Source organism: Hyalella azteca, unplaced genomic scaffold (assembly GCF_000764305.2).
Source record: "Hyalella azteca isolate HAZT.00-mixed unplaced genomic scaffold, Hazt_2.0.2 contig12030, whole genome shotgun sequence".
Classification (NCBI taxonomy): domain Eukaryota; kingdom Metazoa; phylum Arthropoda; class Malacostraca; order Amphipoda; family Hyalellidae; genus Hyalella; species Hyalella azteca.
The window spans coordinates 748,702-769,999 of record NW_025942000.1 but is presented as its reverse complement, the minus strand read 5'-3'; the positions used below and the strand labels follow the sequence as shown (position 1 = coordinate 769,999).

Here is a 21,298-nt window from a genome sequence, read left to right as displayed (position 1 = left end):
CTTGAGAAAATTAGTCATGCAAGATAATTCTGGATTAGCAATTAAGCTATAATAAAATATTCTGCATCAGAGAACCGCGAAGCACTGTCAGAAATATGGATTACCAATAATTTTTGTATTATAATATTATGATGTATAATAACCTATTTTACTAGATATTTGGACGACTTCATTAATAATAACCAAGTAATTTCTTAAGCTCATTCACAAAAATTGAAGATGCTTTATTGTGGAATACGAAAAATACAAAAAATATATTTTCATTTCGGTATGAATTCAGCTGCAATAATAAATTTTCCTTCGATTTTAAATGCAAAATTAATTTTTTAAAACTATTAATAGAAAAATAATTTCTGGATTAAAAAATGAATTCCTAGGCGATCCTGAAAACATTCCAGTTATTCAAGGGACAATTAAGTTTCGATTGCAAAACAGCTAATGCATGGAACCAATTAAGTATGTATGCACTTCATAAGAGGCCTGCACAATAAATAAGTTAACGAACACATGCTTCCATTGACCCATTGTAGAAAGAGTAACTAATGGATAGAATGGCAAATGACTGCATAATATAACTGCCACTCAGAGCACTGAGTGAGACATTATCCAAATATCGAGGCACTTTTTGCCGTTGTGTGAGTCCTCCTAACCCAGTTTGGTCGTATCTTTGCGACGTCCGCTCTTTGTTGACGTGAGTGAGAAATTGTGTCACTATTTTTTAATATGATCCAATAATATCTCTGGGTGTCAACCCTAAATAAGAGCTCACAATAAGGCCAAGCTTTGTGAGCTTCTTTTGTGACAATTTTCCATGTGCTACGCTTGAGAACATTTTGAATGAAAATTTTAGACAATACTCATGCAGAATCAATGAATCTAAATTTCAGTTTATGTTCATATTTATTAATTTCCATATATTGTGAGAAGAATGTCTCTAATTTCGGTTCAATAGATCCGAAAGCATATATATTCATGTCTACCTTTTTTATGTTGTAACTGATAGAAATCACAGTATTAACATACAGGTAATCAATAACAGATTCTTTGCTTTTAATACAAAGGGAAATTCATCCACGTGCATTTTTTTCTCGTTGCCTCCATGATTTATAAGATTTTATATTTGTTTCATTTGTAAACCAATATAAATTTATTAGTCCTTTTAGTCATTTGTTTTATAGCACGCAGAATAACTTGAAATAATACATTAAAATCTATCTATTCACAACGTTTTTAAAATGTTTGTTTTTTGCATCTGGCAAATTTTTTTAACACACAATGAACTTCGGATTGCCACAAGTTGGTAAAAAATACTTAAGGATTTATTTGTTTTCAATTAATTCTATTATTTTGCAGTTAGTTAAGATATACTTACAAACGCAGCATGAGTGCATAATTTTTACAGCATAGTTAACGCTAAATTATGTGCAAATGATAAATTATTTAAGTCTAAGTGAGTTATAGATGACGTTAAACTCTCTACAGCGCGTCGCTCGATCAGCTCAGCTGACAGCGTCCGTGGTTCGTTGTACTCAGAAAAATTGTGGAAATTTGTCCAAATGGCGATGCACTTCTTACGCTTGTGTGGACCGTCCCGAAGCAGTTTTGCTCAGATAAGAGACCTGTCAGTACTACATGCGGAAAGTCATTACTTGGACAATAAGATCCGCTTGTTTTTCTGTGCGTATTTTTCATCCCTTAAAAAAAGCGTAAAATTGGAAACAATTCGGAAATCTATGTTTGTTACAGTTATCCATATCAATGCAATTTTGTTTAAGGAATTCCAGGCTCGTTTATGTTCCAGCTAATTCGAAGAAGACTTCTCATGGATTAATGTAAAAAGCCATGTAAATGCATTTTACCGATAACGTCTGCTCATTGTGAAAATACGAACGTCTGTCTCGAACAGAGAGACACGCTCACAAATTCGAGATTACGTTCTTAAACATGAATTAGTGAACAACATAACTTGAGATGTTTCAAGTATTGTATGCAATATTTGCTTTACTTTTTGAAAGCACCGACGACAGCCAATATTCAAGACAGTTATTTCACGAATGAAGCCCGCATGCAATACTATCGCCTGCCATTTTACGAAAAACTTAAATACCTGCTGCTCACCCGAAAGACATCACAATCGACAAATTAATTAGGGTAGCTTGGATTAGTGGCGGTGGTGATTGCAACTTGCACAGCTGAAGTAAGGACAACTCACTGCACTTGGGTGCTACCGTAGCTGATAAAAGATACATACCGAACAAACTTCCGTACATATATGCTTAATATCGCAATAGAAGCTTGGATCAAATACTCGCCAAAGGAACGACCAGCAAGAGAGTGAGAACTTCAAATATGGTCGGGAATCCAGCATAGGTCATTTGGGGTCGCAGAAAGAATAGGGTCACGGAGAAGCGAACTCTTCATTCCTGCTTGCAGCAACAGCACACGCGTGCCAGACGCGCGAACTGCCAAGAGATTATGCCGGACCGCTAAATCGAAAGCTGATAAGTTTGGCCTTATTTTGCTTTTTGTGATTTTTATCAATAATTCATGAGGTATGGGACGTAAGTTTGAAGTAAAACCCGTAAATAAGCTTGCATTTTTGTGTGTATGTAATTTGTAATACACAAAATTCTTAATAGCTTTTACATTTCAAGTCAGAAAGTCAAGGTTATGACTATGTTATACGCTTAATATTTACTGCATAATTTTCCAGATTTAGGCTCATTATACAGGCATTCGCAAGGGCTGAACTTATGACGTGATGTGGAGAATATTTTATTTGCCCTTTTTATGGTGGAAGCTCCTTTTGTAGTAGGAGGTTAATAGCGAATTACGTCGTGTAAACGCAATAATCGTAATGCTGCGTATTCCTAGAAATAGGTTACGCCTCGTTTTCATTCCAGGTGTGCTGAAGGAACCGTTGCAGTTAGCCCGCCTCAGGTTACTCCGTTCCTTCTGACAGTTCCAATGCTTGCATGGAAGGCGCTTCTTCACAAAGCAACAAGTTCTCGTCCCTTGTGCGAACGCCTGTCATGCCGAGACGGACAATATGACGAAGACTAATACTCTAGTAGGCAAAGTAGGTCGGCTGAACTAGAGCAGAATTCTTAATGTCCAAGGAACTACGATCTGATCATCTGCCTGAAGGCAATAAGTAAATACGTGGTAATTGTGTGTGAAGAGCACTGGCGTTGTCTGACGGAGTGGGAGGAGCCAGACGGCGTTCGTGGCCTCGGGCACCTCGCTGGATGTGAGAGGCTTCCTCCGCTAGGGTTGCTCAGTGGAATTTTTGTCCGTCATGTGGTAGGTTGTCTGTCGCTACCATCTGTTTTGATATTGTGCTCGTTGTACGTGTGCCATTCTATAATTTTGCTTCCATTTTCCTCAAGGTTAAAAAGTCCTTGTGAAGTGTACATAATGTGATTCGTTTGTTTTTCACGTGCTAAAGTGTACAGGCACCAATATAAGAAATCAAATTCATCCAAAAGTGTTTGATATGGAAGGAGCTTTGGCAGTTTAAGATGGCGAGAACTTCTAGGGCTGGGAGACTAAGCTGGGTAGCGGCGGCGGAGTTTTCGCTTCGCTGAAACTGCCGTCGTGGATGCACGATGAAGCCCAAAGCGTGGGCGTTGTGGGTGCTGCAATGGATGATGATATCCAGGGTGATGGGAGCCTCCGTTGGGGCGGCCATCGACACTCCCGATGACTGCCAGATGACAGGTGCTGGAGGCGATAAAGTTAGCCTCATCTGTCGCCTAAGGACTATCAACAGTGAACTAGATACGACCAACTTCAGTGTCATCCCAGCAAGAGTTACCATCAGCCTCGAGGTCGAATGTAGCGATGTCCTATTTTTCCAGAGCGCTCTTAGAAACAAGAGTTTCGTGCAGCTCACCAGATTACGACAACTTCAGATAGAATATTGCAAAATCGGAGAAGTTCCTCGTGATGCTTTCGCTGGACTCGGTAATCTTCAGAATTTAACTTTGAAAACCTTCAACACCGACTGGTCAGCTATGACTCTCTCAATTGCGCCAGACGCGTTTTACCATCAGACAGTTCTAGAAAATTTAGATCTTGGTGACAATAATATTTGGACTCTCCCACCCAGATTATTTTGTGGTCTTGGAAATCTGACTATGCTCAATTTGTCTCGCAATAGACTTCAGGATATTAACGACCTTAGTTTCAACAACGCAATCAAAAAATGTGCACCACGACTGAGGCAACTGGATCTTTCTTTCAATCACTTTAATGTTGTGCCCCCGTTCGCATTTTCTGCCTTAAAAAATTTGACATCGTTAAATTTGAGTCTCAACGGAATCCAAGATCTTGCTGATCAAGCTTTATTTGGCATGTACTCTCTGGAAGTCCTTGACATTTCAGGCAACTTGCTCAGCACCCTTCCGCCCGAACTTTTCAAAGAAAATAAACGCCTTACCAAGCTTTATGCAAGGAATAATTCCATAACAGTCTTAGCTCCTGGACTTTTTACCGGTCTCTACATGCTACTTGAGCTCAATCTTGCTGATAATGACCTCACTAACACTTGGGTGAACTCGGAGACCTTCATGGATCTTCTGCGACTAGCAAGCCTGGATCTCTCCCACAATAAAATCAGTCGTCTCGACGCCGCGACGTTCAGGGATCTCACCAACTTGCAGGTATGGACTTTTGCTTAACTTAAACTCGTATTTAAGTGCGTATTTTTAATACTTAGTGTGGCCATACTTCCATTTATTAACTTCATGCATGCAATAAGGAGATCATTATAGTTCGCTAGGAACGAGCAGCCGGCCGCTAGGACGTTCGTGTACACAGGAACTTTAATTATGCTTGTATCAGAAATTATTTATGACATAGGAAATCATCACAATATTGATTGTTCACTCTCCGCATTGTCAAAATGTGGTTAGTTGGAATACATTATCCAACGATTTTGTAACATTCTGGACTTCACGAAAGTTTTCTCCCCCCACGGCCGCTCAAGAGAAATGAGTTTGCGATCAGCGTAAAACTTTGGAATAATTTTCGAACTTCTGAATGAAATTGTGTTCAGAGTTTAGTCTTGAATTAATATTAATTATTATATCATTAGTCTGCCTTGCTATGGTTCACTCTATTGTCTTAATTAGAAACTATTCTTTAAATTTATATACCTTTTCGATGAAGATGACTTAGTTAAGCGTTCTCTTCGCAATTAAATTAGTGGCAAATTAGTTCTAGGTGTTCGGTCGATAAGTTTATAATTTACTTTAGCTCCAATGATGCCAGGAAAGTTAATGAAATTCGCTTTGATAATCATTGAAATTAATTGTCCTTTCATCCTGTTTTTAGCTGCAAATCTGAGATGTAACCATAATCGTGGGCAAACCAGGAATAAAAAAAGAAAAACTTTCTCTATTTTATAAATTCGCGTCAGCGGCGTAAAATGCTTCAAGATTGAAACCTCAATTGTTACTTAGATGTAAACTGTAAAGTATGCCAACGAAAGATGGATGATTTTTGAACGATGGTGGTTAATATGACAAAAATAAAGTTTTAAACTTTTTATTGAAGTTTCACAGGTATGATGTTCTATGTTCCATTATCACGAAGCAACCATCCTGTCTCCAAATCTTTCGATAAGAAACATTTTTGTGGGTTGGATTAATTTAGTAATTCAATGTTGCCCTAATTCTGGATCCCTGTGACAATTGAAGGCAATTAATCGTGAGAATGATTAACCCGTTGACGATGATAGACGAACCTTTGCAGACGAATAGTTTCGATTAATAATATTGATGTTGCAATTTTCCTGCTATAAATGATAGACTGTTGATTGTTACTGTCACAACTTTTATCGATAGGCAGTGTTTGAATAAATTCCATCCCCTCGTACCTTGGTTTAGGGTAATTCAGGAAGCGAACATGCTTTCCCTATCGAAGACGATATTTTTTTGGACATTTCTTACCTTTCTAGTTCATATTCGATAAATGATTATTTTAAAGTATTATGTTATCTTGATTTGAATAATGCTAAAAGTTAAAATCCATTGTATCTGCCTTGCATACATTTCAATTTCGTAGTTCTATTACATAGTCTTGATAGAGATATTTTCTCTCTAATGTTGATCAATGGCCACTGTTGATTCGTCATGTTATCAGTAATATTTTTTTTCAGTGAGCGAATAAAAATGTTATGTATTAAGCATATTTTTTCAGAAATATTATTAAATCTTACAGAATTCGTAATTAATGGATTCTTTGAACGTACGTGTTACTTGTACTCTTGCCGTCGATTATATGCGGTGTTGTTAGTTCAAAATTCACATCGAAAATGTTCCTCGATATACGTTTAATTTTATTCACTATATAATCATCGGTTACTACTACGTAGCCTGTATATTTTACTTGGTCAATTACCGGTTATTTAGCTTTATTTTTATGCGAGACATTTCTACCTGCTTTTCAGAAGCCGGTTCTGCGTGCTAATGCTCTTTATTTAACGAGAAATAACCCAGCGACCATGGACTCTAAAAACCACCGTTTCCATTAGCTAATCATGAGTTTAACTTAACGAGCTTGGCGTTCATTTGGTTCTGTGGTAGAACCTTCCTTAACTATCTTATGGCATCAACCTCGAAAAGGTTAGGTTAATATTTGCGTACGGGTTTCGGTCTCTTGGGTAAATTTTTTTGACAAAAATCATGTGCACACCACTGCACGCTTGCCATAAAAAGTGTCGGGACTGGGAAGAAAAATTAAAGTGATGTATTGTTGACTTTCTTTTTTATTTCTAATTTAAATATCACATTCTGAGAAACTTTGCATCCAGTTTGAGCATATAATAACGTTAGTTTAATTTGGCTGTCATTTGCTTTTTAGTTTATGTATATATACTTGCATCGTTAATTGGGATCATCAAAGTTAGTTAGCTGGTTAACAGCATGAAGTATTAAAATTATTATTACTACTGATTTATTATTTCACTTAAGAGAATATTTATGCAAGCTCCTGAATATATTCTCTGTATCCTAGTTGTTCAGTTGCTCCTTTGACTATGAAGCGATTAATTAAGTAGTTAGAATTAATAATGATATGCGTGTGTCCCTGTAATCTCTGCTCACTACTAGGAACTTACGCTTCTTTGCAAAATAAAATGAGAGCTTATATTACCAGAATATGAAATAATTTTTTTCTAAGAATGGAAGAAGGAAGGACGCCCGACTATCAAGAACGAGGTATGGCGGGTGTGGCAAATTCTATGAAAAAAAAAACGCCGAGATCGAAGTTTTCCCGTCAGACCGTCACGGAAATCGATGATAGGTGACGTGCTGTTACGTTCGGTATTTGAAAATTCACTGTTGACGTATTCTTGAGACTCGGCTATGGTTACAATATACGTGGTAGGCTCAGCAAAACAAAGAGTGGACGCTGTCTTCTCTGCCTTACGCTACACACGAAAGTGGTAATCCATGTCTCCGTGTCACGCTGGTCTCCAGAAAATTATTTCATCATAGAATAATCGCCATTTTATTAGAACTTGTCGGGGTCCATGGTGGAAATAAAAGAGCATTTTTTTTATCATGCCGTAGCAGAACGATTTTTCGTGAAACGTGCTCGCAGTTATTACCGCACAAGGACATCACTTTTGTACTCACAGTTATTGTCGCACAAGGACATCACTTTTGTGCTCGCAGTTATTACCGAACAAGGACATCACTTTTGTGCTCGCAGTTATTACCGAACAAGGACATCACTTTTGTGCTCGCAGTTATTACCGAACGAGGACATCACTTTTGTACTCACAGTTATTGTCGCACAAGGACATCACTCTTGTGCTCGCAGTTATTACAGCACAAGGACATCGCTTTTGTGCTCGCAGTTATTACAGCACAAGGACATCGCTTTTGTGCTCGCAGTTATTACCGCACAAGGATATTTTTGCGAAATGTTTTTGTGTATGCTGTAATTATTGCTTTTTAACCGTCCGCCTTCTGCTGTCGTTGACCCCACCTCTGCATAAACCCTCGTAGGCTACGTGCATATGGACGGTGCAGCGGACGTGTTGTTAATTAACCGCCGCTTCTGCATTTGGTAAAGCCCAAGGCATTTCTGAACAGCGAGCAACGACTCAAAGTCCAATTCACATGCTTTTATAACTTAATTCTGTCGTGAATTCTGCGAATTTGAGGATTCTTTCGCCTTGATGAGTTTCAAATTCACAATGTTAGTGAATTTTTTTATGTTTTTGAGTAGCTTAAGATTGATTCTACATTTAATGCTTTTTCTAGTTTTTATGCTCTCAAGCAATAATTGTTTGTTTCCATGTAAATACTTCTTTTCTTCCAATAACAAATCCGTAGCTCTACAAGTTGTGCCGTTGAAGTCTTCACCTAAGCTTCAAGTACGAGAGGAAGTAATAGCCCTTTCAATAGCATTCCGTATTCTGTGTTATTGCTACATTATTGCTATTCAAAGTTGGATTCTTTTGGCGTATCTCGCCAGAAATTACGAGCTTATTTTCACGCAACACAACCATTTTTGGAGACCCAGGCGTCACGGCGGGAACGTGGTTTCCCACGGACGCATGCGTGGTGCCGACTTATTGGAGTTTCGTGGACCGAAATGTCACCTGAGCTTGCCGTTTCCAGTCGCTTTTCTTGAATAAACTTACGGAAAAACAAGGCATCAACGGTTTCGCTTGGAACGTACGTTACTACAATGTTTCAGACTCTTGTGTTACCTAATGTTTCATTTGTAGTTCGAAAAAAAGTAGAATGTGATGGAAAATTTATTTATTTGTTCAGCACGCTATGCAATGTGTGCCTGAGCTCTATATTATGATTTGGCATTATAAAAAATCATCTTAAGGCATGTTCGATCCTTCTTAGTCAGTTCAATAAGTTAAATTTGGGGGCGAATTATGTTAATAAAAAAAAGCTTTCAAATTTGTTACATAGGTATTATCTTAATTTTAAGTTGTGCTGTTTAGGTTGACTAAATTGTAGGTGTTGTATTCAAGTCGGTTTAGTTTTAGGTTGTTTAGTTTAGGCAGATCTTATTGCAGGTCATTTTGTGTAAGTTTTATTGCAGGCTATTTGTTTTAGTTGTAAACAAATCGCCATGCCGAAAACTGTTTCTATGCTCTTTCATTGTGTTTGGCTTCTACGACCTACATGATGACATGCAAATTTGCGAAGTGTTACTCGGCAGCATTAAAGTCTGTAAAAGCCTGTCTCTAGAGTGGGTAGCAAGAAACATACCGGTAGCGATCAAAACCATTATTCCGTTCCTTGCCCATTTCTCTGTTACCTCATTGAGTCGTTTATTGAAGGGCCTTAGTTTTCAAATCGTATAACGCTATTTCCTCATTCAAATCGCGGTGAAGGACTGGAGTGGATAATAATTCGCCTTTTGGTATCGCATCTGAATAATGTCCAAAATTTTTTTAGTTTTTTAATGCTATAGTTGAATGACAATTCGGTACAAGTTTAATCAGATGAGGGTTAACTTCTGATAGGGTTATCGGTTTGGTTAACTAATAAATATGTTTTGTTTTCACAAACGTTGGGAGCTCTTTTTTATTCTGTCTTCTGTGTATATAACTCAGAACATCGTGGGTAAATTTCTAGGTAAGAACTACTAAGGCACTTGCCGAGTTAATTAAGGTACGACTGTATTACCAAAATACTGAAACTACGAAAGGCAGTGAACTGATGGCTGCTGCGAAACTCCGAAAGGCAGTGAACTGATGGCTGCTGCAAAACTCCGAAAGGCACTGCACTGATGGCTGCTGCAAAACTCCGAAAGGCAGTGAACTGATGGCTGCAGCGAAACTCCGAAAGGCAGTGCACTGATGGCTGCAGCGAAACTCCGAAAGGCAGTGCACTGATGGCTGCAGCGAAACTCCGAAAGGCACTGCGCTGATGGCTGCTGCAAAACTCCGAAAGGCACTGCACTGATGGCTGCAGCGAAACTCCGAAAGGCACTGCACTGATGGCTGCAACGAATTGCCTGAATTGCAGAATTATTAATCTGAATTGTAATAAATGAATTTGTCTTGCGCTGATATTGAATTATGGCTTAAGGTAGCCATTTCTTGTCAAGTGAAAGCTTATTGTTGCACCAATGGAAAGATCTGCTTCATTCATCTGACTAAATAGGCTTTAAACGCCGTAATCCTTCAAGACGTATTTTTCACCTTATTATTATAGACTGAATCAGATCGTATTAACAACGCAATTCGAGAAGAATCGTTCACACGCTCTCCGGGAGCCGCATTCTGAGTAGAGGTTTGGCATCAGCCAATTGAGACTTGCTGCTATCGCGTTTTTTATAATAGCCACGATTTGCTTAGCGTAAAAAACAAATACTGGTTTGGTTTGTCTGCTGTTGCAAGCTCACATCAATAAGACCTGCGTTTGAGCGTTTTTACTTACGAATGTCGAGAGATCGTAAGGTCAATGACCATTCAACTTGAACGTAATTACTTTAATGCTGTTGGCATCCTCCAAGCTACGAGATTTTGAAGTTCGATTTATTATTAGCCGATACTAAATTTGATATTTTTATAGGATCCAATAACAGGAAACAAAATACTTGGTAACTTTAAAAAATTTTCCTCACTTATAATTGGACGTGCAAAGATTGAATTTATATTTTTCAGAAAAATGTTCGACTTTCGCAACCACAGAAGCAAGCTGCACGCAAAAATTTTTTTGCTCTAAAAACTTAGATGTTTTTGAAGAATTTCTCAACTTGAATATGTTTGAATTACTTTACTCAACATGAAAATAGAATGTATAAATTATTTAAACTAAACTGACATTGAAGATAATATGTAATATTAGATCTGTGTATATTATAGACTATTGATGACTTGACTGTATCAAACACTTGCTGAAGGCAAATGAAGGTGTAGACTGCTTGCATTTCTCTGCTCGAGCCCCGCTATGTCTACTGTACGACAACATCAACCGCGTTTCTCGACCGTACATTAGTGATGACTTTACTGATGAAGAACGTGACGGCTGCAAGACAGTGCATGACAAGTGCGGTAGTATGTACCTCACTCGTAAAAAGTTAGCCACCAACGTAATTTGATGCCACTCTTCCGAAGAAACGGTCGTGATTGGTAGAAATAAATGCATTTAAAACCTTATATATATGAGTCGTCCAAAACTGATCTCGACAGAACAGCATGTGAAGTTTTTCGTTAACCTTGTATGGAAAATTATTTGACATAGGTATTCTATTTCCGCCTTACCCAAGGTGGTCGGGTCTAATTTATTGAGGTTAAGCAGTCGCTTTGCTCTTTGCGTGGCGATAAACGCGGATGTGTTGAAATGAATAACATGGGAGGCGAATTCCGTGCATTTAATCTACACCCTTGCCGTCACGCTGTGCCACTTCGTTTAATTCTAGTTACGATGATTTATATTCAGGATTAATTCAGTGTATTACTAATGATGTGTTTGTAGCTACTAGTTGTAGACAAGTGGGAAATTTGGGATGCAAAATTGATTGCGATCATTGGGCTATAGGTACATTATATATTGTTTGCGTGTTCATAGCCTAATGCAGTAAATATTTATAGATGATATGTAGTCTTTATAATTTAAGTATCCGAATGTAACAAGAATCTGATTTAATTTTATTTTACAGTCGTGGAATCACGAGGCAGATAAGATCTGAGATGTAATGGGAATTTATTATTGTAATTCAATTATAAATTTATAACGATATACAATTAATCTTACAATTTCTCAAAAATGTCGAACGAGTTTAAAAAGAGCAGTAAATATGTAGTACCGGTAATAGTTAAAACGTAGAAGTTGTAAATATCTAAAGTTTTTCATTACAGAAGGCTAGATTTAGAATTATTTTGATAGATGGAAAGCACACTTCGTCGCTCTGTAAAAATTAAATCAGCCACAAAAAGAAGGGATTATTCATGTCAAGCAACTCTTGGAACAACCTGCTGGCAATATTCATTTATTTGTTATTTATTTATATTAGTTTTAACGAAAGTGACCTCAATCGATTTTTTGTACATTTTACTTCAAACAAAATATGTAGATTCAGTTCCATCATGATTTTTTCGTGTATAAATTTGAATATTTGTGTACCGTAGTAGAATAATTCTTCACTTAGAGCAAAGGGATCGCATGAACGAGCCGAACAAGAAAATTTGCTAATGTCATATTTTTGTGGTATATGTACTCTATCAAATTCTCCAGTGGGCATTTCTTGTGGGACTTGAGTAAATTAACTAAAATGAAATTAACGTCAGACTGGTTTGCATCGAAAACAAGCGAAAAATATGCATTATATAAAGAACGTAAACTCAGACATCTTGTGTCTCCGCCTTGTGTTAAGTTAAAGCTTTGTGAACATCTCCGCCTTGTGCTAAAGCAACATCCGAAGGTCAATAGTTCAGCAGAATCCTGTTTCATAATTACTGCTAATCAGTTGCCTTGGCACGTGAACTTTCCCTTTGATATGCACTAAATTTTGTTATGTAGTAGTACAACAAAATCTAGCATCCTGACATATTCCAACTACTATTTAATGAAAACGCTGAGTTGTTCGACAAAACTAATTTTTAACGGAATCAATTTTGTCTGTTGCATGTTTTAAATCATTAATGATGATGTTACTAATAATGGGAAGCTTGAGATACTGCTAATTATATAATCAGTCTTTGCTGATTATCTTCTATTCATCATGCAAATTCTTGCTTGCGTGCGTATACCCTTTTTTCCGGTGTGGGTAACGGGACCACAGCAATAACGGTGCATAATTTACTGCAATGTTTAATGGGTCATGTCGTGCAAATAGTGACTCGCTTTCTGCACGTAGCACTGATAAATTCTTTTTCCGGGCCAAACTGGGTCATGACGACCCACGCCAGGGCAAAAAGCGCATCGATATTTGGACAAATCATTCTGATTCCTCTCAGTGTATTGTAGCATGCACCTACCGCTACCTCGCTGTATCAATAAATCCTGCACCCTGCGTGTTCTTAAATACTTGTTCGGATTGTAAATAAAATTAAATCTAAGCGCTTATATGGTGTGAAATAATAAAACGAAGTGTTTTTGTCTCACTCGCCTTCAAACGATTTAATACGTATATACACACTACACACCACCTTTTAGTAAATGGCATCTACGTCGTACTAATTGCTGTGTTTTTAATATTTTCGTTCGCCATCACTGTCAATACATTTCCTATTCAAGGGAAAACATGTACAATCAATGAAGCATTTATTTGATGGACATGATTTTCGTCCGACGACATGATGATGAGACGTTCTGCGGTGCCTCATGCACCTTTAACTCGCATGAAAACTAAATTTTACATAAAGTTTGTCAAAGTAGATTTTGTGTTTGAATTGTACGTCATAACTACAGTTGATCGATCCCTCGCCTGTTGTATTTATTAAGGAATTTATTGCGTGTCAGTAAGAGGAAAGTCGCTACAAATAATATTTTTTCATTAATATTTATAAATAAAAGGCCTGGTCGAGCATCAGATTTCGTCCCCATGTGCACAAAACTGTAGTAGTTCTTTTAATCAGGTCGTGAATTTAAAATAAATTCCTAGTTATTTTAAATATTATCACTTATGTAGGTATATTATGCATAAATTGTCGATTAGAGTTAACGAAATATGGATATGTTTATTAAGTCGTATTATATGTTTAAAACTTGGCTGCCCGCCAATTAATACCGTAAATATTAAACATGCTCAGCCGCACTCATTATTTACTATGTGAACATAGTGAATTCATCGTAATGGAAGAGAGACGACATTTAACAGGATGTTAATGTTGTTTATGCTATAAGTGATACATTAAATGAACCTTGAATATCAAAGATGTTGCACCACACTCTATATATCACTATGTTAACATGATCCCTCTTAATTAACAGGTTTCTTCGTTTCATATGCTAAAAGTGAAAAACAAACTGAACCTTACCAATTGAAGATGTTGCACATTATTCACAATGTTGCACAATTCGCAAAGTCAATATGCTCCCGTTTAACATGTTTTTGTGTTTCAGGTGCTGAACATGGAGCGGAACCAGCTGGAAAGCATCAATGATAACACCTTTTCCGGCCTCTTCCGCCTTCACACTCTCATCCTCTCGGAAAATCGTCTGAAGCTTCTTACCGACCTAACCCTCGAAGGTCTTGTTGAACTGGCACACCTCAGGCTGGACTTTAATCAAATTTTCAGTGTTGACAGCGATGCACTTAGAAATTCCACCAAGCTCAAAGACTTGCACCTTAGTAATAACTACTTGCAGGAGGTGCCCTTAGTGCTCAAAAAGCTCAGAAATTTGCTTAGTTTAGACTTGAGTGGTAACAGCATTTCAGAAGTGATGAAACGATCTTTTAAAGACTTGCAGCAGTTGACGGTGTTGAATTTAGCAAATAATGAAATAGAAACTATATCAAAAGAAGTTTTTAAGTATTTAGCTATGTTAAGAGTTTTAAATTTATCGCAGAATAAAATACGTACAATAGAAAATGGTGCGTTTGATCACAATCACAACTTGAAAGCAATACGTGTGGATGACAACGTGTTAACGAATGTCCACGGCCTTTTCTCGGACTTGTCGCAGCTCAAGTGGCTTAATCTGTCCAAGAACCACTTAGAAATGTTTGATTATGCATTCATCCCTTTAGGATTAGAATATTTAGATCTACGATCGAATCTAATTAATGAATTAGGAAATTATTTCGAACTTGAAAGTCAACTTAGTTTGCGAATTTTAGATGCGAGTTTCAATAAGTTACGGGAAGTAAGTTCCAGCTCGATTCCCGATTCTGTTGAAATAATTTTTCTCAATAACAATCTGATCAGCCAAATCCAACCTTACACATTCTTCAAAAAGAAGAATCTCACCAGGGTAGACTTATTTTCTAACCTCTTGCAGCATCTCGACCAAAACGCTTTGCGGCTCTCTGTTTTAGAACCTTCAAAATCTCAACCTGAATTCTACATTGGAGAGAACCCATTACAATGTGACTGCACCCTTCAGTGGCTGCAAAAAATCAACGGTCCTGAAGAAATAAGGCAAACTCCAAGAATAGTTGACTTAGCCGCCATTACCTGCAGGCTGCTGAATGCTAGAGGGCAAGGTCTGCTTTCACTCCTCGAGGTCCATAAGCTTCAATTCCTGTGCAAGTACGAGTCACATTGTCCCTCTCTTTGCCACTGTTGTGACTTTGACGCGTGCGACTGCGAGATGACTTGTCCCACGAACTGCACTTGTTTTCACGACGCCTCATGGACCGCTAATATAGTCGACTGTTCTGGCACAAAGCTCGTCGCGGTACCAGACCGAATCCCCATGGATGCGTCCGAAGTTTACCTTGACGGCAACAGTATTGAATCTCTCTCGAGTCACACTTTTATAGGGAGAAAGAATCTACAGGTTCTTTTCCTCAATAACAGTAGCATCAACACTGTTTACAATAGAACCTTCAACGGGCTCAAACAATTGCAGATATTGTACATAAACGATAATAATCTGAAATCATTGAAAGGATACGAATTCGAGAACTTGGTGCTGATGAGGGAGCTTTACCTACATAACAACCAGCTAATGAGCATCCATAACACGACATTCAGTACCCTGATAGCTTTAAAAATGCTTCGTATAGACGGCAACTTGTTATCAGTGTTTTCATTCAACCAACTCAGCCCCAGTCTAATTTCGATCCGGATCGGTCGAAACCCATGGACTTGCGAATGTTCTTTTCTGGACCAGCTGAAGTATTTCTTGTTCGAAAATGAAGAGCCTGGCAAAATTTCGGTTGACTCCGAAGAAGTTTACTGTATAGAGAACGGCACGAGCCTCGAAAGCGGTGAACAAATTACTGCGTACAATTCGTCAGAGTGTGGCACCAAGTACATAGAGAAAACAACATTAGTTCGGGATAGAGACCCTAGCGATAGCCAAATTTTAGTTCCAGTAGCAACGTTGAGCGGCGTTGCCCTCTTTCTATTGATATTTTTCTTTGTATTTTGTAATCGTAACAGAATACGAGTTTATATGCACGCCAAGCATGGCGTTCGACTGTTCTACAAAAATGATCGCAGTGAAGATTCCAGTAAGGTGTTCGATGCATTCGTTAGCTACAGCTCCAAAGACGAAGTTTTCGTTACTCAAATCTTAGCCCCTGAGCTGGAAAGAGGGAGTCCTTCCTATAAGCTGTGCTTACACTACAGAGATTTCCCTGTTGGTGCGTACGTCACTGACAGTATTTTGAGCGCCGTCGAGTCTAGCAAGCGAACGGTGCTTATTTTATCCGACAACTTCATTAAGTCGGAGTGGATGCGATACGAGTTCCGCTCGGCACACCACGAGGTGTTGCGCGATCGTTGCCGCCGTCTCATCGTTATCCTTCTGGGTGAAGTTTCTATGGGGGACTTGGACCCAGACTTGAGACTCTACCTGAAAACGAACACATGGCTGAGGTGGGGTGATGCCAATTTCTGGCATAAACTTAAATTTGCGATGCCAGACGCAAGACCGCCCTCTAGAACACACCAGCTAAGGGCAATACAGCAGCAGGAGTGTCAGGAACAATCCCCCAGTGAAACAGCTGTGTCCCAGACGAGCATACCTGCCCAAACGACGTGTCATTACACTTCACAGACTCAACCGCAACAAACTATCATCTTGCCTGACCAGCAACAAGTTCAGGAGATCAACCTACAGCACATCACCTCACATCAGGCCCTTCATCAGCATGTGCATCACGTGCAACATCACAACCACAACCACAATTCGGTGCGTCATGCTCATCATCACCATCATAGACACAACAACTCTAATAGTGGTTCCTAGCCACAAGCCTGCTGTGTCTGATAGTGTCTAGTAGTTCTCATTCTACTGTAGATTTAGCCATCTATTGCCGAGTTTGGGCGAGTGCATTTCTACTGTAGATTTAGCCATCTATTGCCAAGTAAGGGGGGGGGTGAATTTTGCCATTTATTGCCTAGTAAGGTAAAGGTGGCTGGATTCAGCCATTCATTGCTAAGGAAGGTTGGCTGGATTTAACCACGTTTTGCCAAGTAAAGGTTGCTGAATTTTCTCGCTCATATCAATGAGATGAAACCCAAACGTTAAATGTGGAGGATATTTTTACCTTTTTTTAGCTAGAGCAATGGATTTCGTTGGCTTGCTTCTTTCATTATGGTCTTATTTTTTAATAAAAAATTAACTAATATCTTCGGAAACTTACTTGTGCAATTAATTTGTGGTAGAAATAGCGTTGATAAAAATTTAGTAATCTGTGACAAATATGAATGCGGAAAATATGCTCACAGTTCATAAATTATTGATTTTAATGATGAAAGATTTTAGTAATAGAAAAGCTGGTAATTATGCTAAAATGATGATTGATGGAGCTATAAATCATGTTATCCTTGATGTTGTTAAAGAAGCCATAATTTGAGACCTCGTGAATGCTTGTTTCGATTTGCTACTACTTAGTATCATATTGATCCAAGACAATCTGCAATATCAGTTGGTTGCAACAAGGTTGAATCGGTGCATTGCAGCTGGTATTGAAATGATAAATGTGCGGTCCTTGGTTGTTGCAGTGAAAGTTTTATCAATATTAATTATTCCTGTCTGTCGAAATTGTGCCCTGCAAATGTAGTTGAGAATTGCGCTTCCGCCGCTTCGTGACTGTTCTGTTCACGATCACACATGTGAAGGTTATAGTCGAAGTGATTCAATGAAGCAGAAACAAATTTTCAGCCCATTGCCATATTCTGTAGAAGACGTTTCTTACGTTTTCCATACATTAGAGCTCGAGCTTGTACATTTTGAGAGATACTTCATGCGAAATCAATAGTCACCCTAATTCATTGCCATTTATTTGCGAACGTAGCCATCTTGTTAGTCAAATTGTGTAGTTTTGTATGTTGAGATTAAGTGCAAACTCTGGGATAAATAACAAGCGATTCCTCTGCACTGGTAGTATATTCACGCATACGGAGATCTGTGATTGGAAGAAGTGCCAAAATTATTCATCGCAATGGACGAGAGATAACAAACTTTAATTTTTACTTCACTTTAGCGCTCAATGAACGAGTTGGAATGTAACTTTTAATATTATGGTGCATTTGTTCCAGCCTCATTTGTCATTGTCAAAGGCCCGTTATTATTTTTTTTTTGTTTAAGATTTATTCGGCCATGGAATTATTAGGTTTTTACCTATAGGTACGTTTCTAAATGTGTTTTGAAACATAGTTTATTGTTTCTCAATTATATATCGAAATTATATTCGATATTTTTGTTGTTACGATGCTCATAATTCCAAGATCTCTATCGTTACTCAGTTTGGAAGAGTATAAGTGCATAACACCTAAATGCTTGCTTCGTGTAGTGCATTACAGTTGCAAACGCAATAACTCTTCCAAGTTCATGTATTCTTGCACTAGAAGGATTTTGCCAGTTCTTGTCGTTCCAATTATCACGGAACGCAGTAAATTTAATTTTATGATTCCGAATAACTCTGCTGTTGTGATAAATTTTCATTTGCGAGGCATAATTGGAATAATTTTGTACATGATGATTATTATATTTTTGTGATGCAATATTTCATAGTTAAACCTTATTTTGAAGTCTTGAACTTTGCGCTCGTTTCTGATATACAACCTGTGATTGTGGACGATGTTTTCACCATCATTCTTATTGATGGTTGACTTGTCTCTGTGAAGTGAAAACCGCTTCGTCGCCAAGCATTTAGACGTTAATTTAGTAGTATAGTATCTTCGACATTGAAGAATAGGCCTGTCGCCGATTCTTGTATTTTTCTTGACTAGACTGGCCTTTTGATCGAATTTTTCAACGGACGATTTGGCAACGAAGTTGTGTTTAATAATGAAATGGGTGTTGGTTAGCATGTATGCTGGAACGGTTAAGTACTTTATTCACTGCCGCTTAATGCTTGAGTCAACGTGATTGCGCCGTGCAAACAATTTATTCATATTAAGTTGAATGGAAAATGCTGTTACATTTCAGTATGTCATCAGCTGACATTGGTGCGTATGATCCTGTAGGATTATTCTAATGTTAATTCTGAGTAAAAGTAATATTTTTTGTACAATTGTAAATAAGTTTTCTTCTTATCAGAGGTAGTTCACACCGGACTCGTGATATTCTGACTAAGTTTTCTTATTTGTGTAATTGTAAATTTTATTTATTTTAATTTGTAAAGATTATGTTCTTAGTTTCTCACGTAAATATACTAACTTCCTTAAGTTCTAGAATGCAATGATGCCCTGAATTTATGCATGTGTAAAATATTTTGAGCGTAAAAATGGAGTCGTTGGGTGGCAAGAACTGTTCTTTGTAGCCTACCCGTATATATATTCGACGGCCGATGCCACATTTTTCAATAAACTTCGTTTTATATCAGAGATTATAGAATAAAATTTTATAGTTAAATTCTTACAAAATTATCTTTATGAACGGTTTAAAGTTTACGAAAGTACTGTGATTGTATTTAGCTGCATTCACCTGAATTTCAGACTCTGATTACAATACGGATTATCGATAATCAAAACATTTACAGAGATTATGAAACTCCTGCGCATAGACCGAATATCCTGTGGTCTTGTATGAATCTGGCAAAAAAAATGAACTACACTGAATGTTCAAATTAATCGAGAAAATTATGTGTACTGTTTTGGTACGTAGTTTTTTTTAGCCCATCCTGCCAACTAATTTTTGCCTTTACAAAACAAATGTTGAAATAAGTTTAGTAGTCTTCTTCAAAATATTATGCTGGGTAGGTAGGGCCCACATAGTAATTTATTCGGAATTTTTATTTAACTGAAGCGAAAATAATTTTTATTGAACGATTTCACTGTTTTAAAAGTTGTCAACCAATTAAATGTAAAATTAACTATATTTAGATCAATGCATTAGAATGATTACTGATGATATTTAATCATGCTAAAAAAACTATTTATACAACTATTATGAGAAGAATGATTCATGGTTTAGATTGCAAATTACTCATTTTTTTTATCGGTAAATCACGTACGAATTTGAATTCGTTTATTATCATTAGAAAATATCTAGTCATTTGTTTACGTATTTCGACGGCTGTTCGTAGACGTAAGAATCCACGAGTTTAATTGTACGCCTTTGCTTCGTTAACCTTGAATAATATTCACTTTCTATTCCAGCTCAGACTTCGAACATAGACTCACTTTCCTTATATTATATTCGTGAGTCCCACTGGGATTTTGGATGCAATTGTTTTCTAGTAGTAATAAAAGTTCCTGTGTGATATTCAATGTAAATGTTCGGGAACTAAATACATTTCTGTATATTGAAAGCATATAATTAATGTGCAGTTATTTCATTGAGGTTTCATCATTTAAATTCCAAATTCATAGTAAGGTGTTCAATTTTCCGCAACTATATACCCGGAGCAGCCATAAAAGTTCTGATATTTTACTTGAAAAATTCCGTCTTCAGTATAGTTTTTCAAGTAAAAAAAGTAGTTCAGTATAGTCCAGCATAGTTTCACTTCTACTGGATTTGTCTCACTTCTCCAAGATAGTGAAATTTATGTACAAGGTTATACCTGGAACCCTTATAACATACCTGTGTATTGTGAAAGTATTCATAATAATGTTATGGAACAATGTGGTACGACAGAGATTGATCTGGTTCATGAATAGAATTATCATCATTATGTCAAATATCATTATTTTTAGTTGTATTAGCATGCAGATAATTGAGCTCAAAAGAAGTTTTGTTGAATGTCACTTAGTAAAACTTGTGATATTAGGGCACAAAACTAAACTGAATTATTACCCATGCATTTCCAGGATATTCATACATTTGTTTGTGGCGATCAGCACCAACACGTACTCCGACATGGCATCATTCGTCTTCACAGAGCTCTCACATCTTTTTCATTGCAGTATTCGTACGATTGGCATTTAATTTTTCGTTGTATCGTTCGCAATGGATTGTCGTTTCCTGTATTCATGTTTATCATTCGTTTCTTGTTTTGTATGCTAGGCAGTTAAAGTATCTACATATTAATTGACGCCTAAACGCAATGTTCGATATGCCCCTAAATCTATTATTGTTTTTTTTTAGATTTTTCTGCTGCATTTTAGTGTTGTACATTCCTACTATCCTCGATACCCTCGATCGTATATACTTCATTTCTTAACATACAGTATATTATATTTTAATGATCTATTTTTTCAATATAATCGGTTTTTCGCACTATTGCTGTCATGAATAGTTACAAT

General features: G+C 37.4%; 1 protein-coding gene across 1 annotated transcript; it reads left to right on the top strand.

Moving 5' to 3' along the window:
• The first annotated feature begins 2,921 nt into the window (after positions 1-2,921).
• On the top strand, positions 2,922-17,257 carry LOC108671945 (toll-like receptor Tollo). Its single transcript, XM_018159541.2, has 2 exons — positions 2,922-4,664; positions 14,055-17,257. The coding sequence occupies exons 1-2, from the start codon at positions 3,609-3,611 to the stop codon at positions 16,851-16,853; spliced, it is 3,855 nt and encodes a 1,284-aa protein (XP_018015030.1). The 5' UTR covers positions 2,922-3,608; the 3' UTR covers positions 16,854-17,257.
• The last annotated feature ends 4,041 nt before the right edge of the window (positions 17,258-21,298 follow it).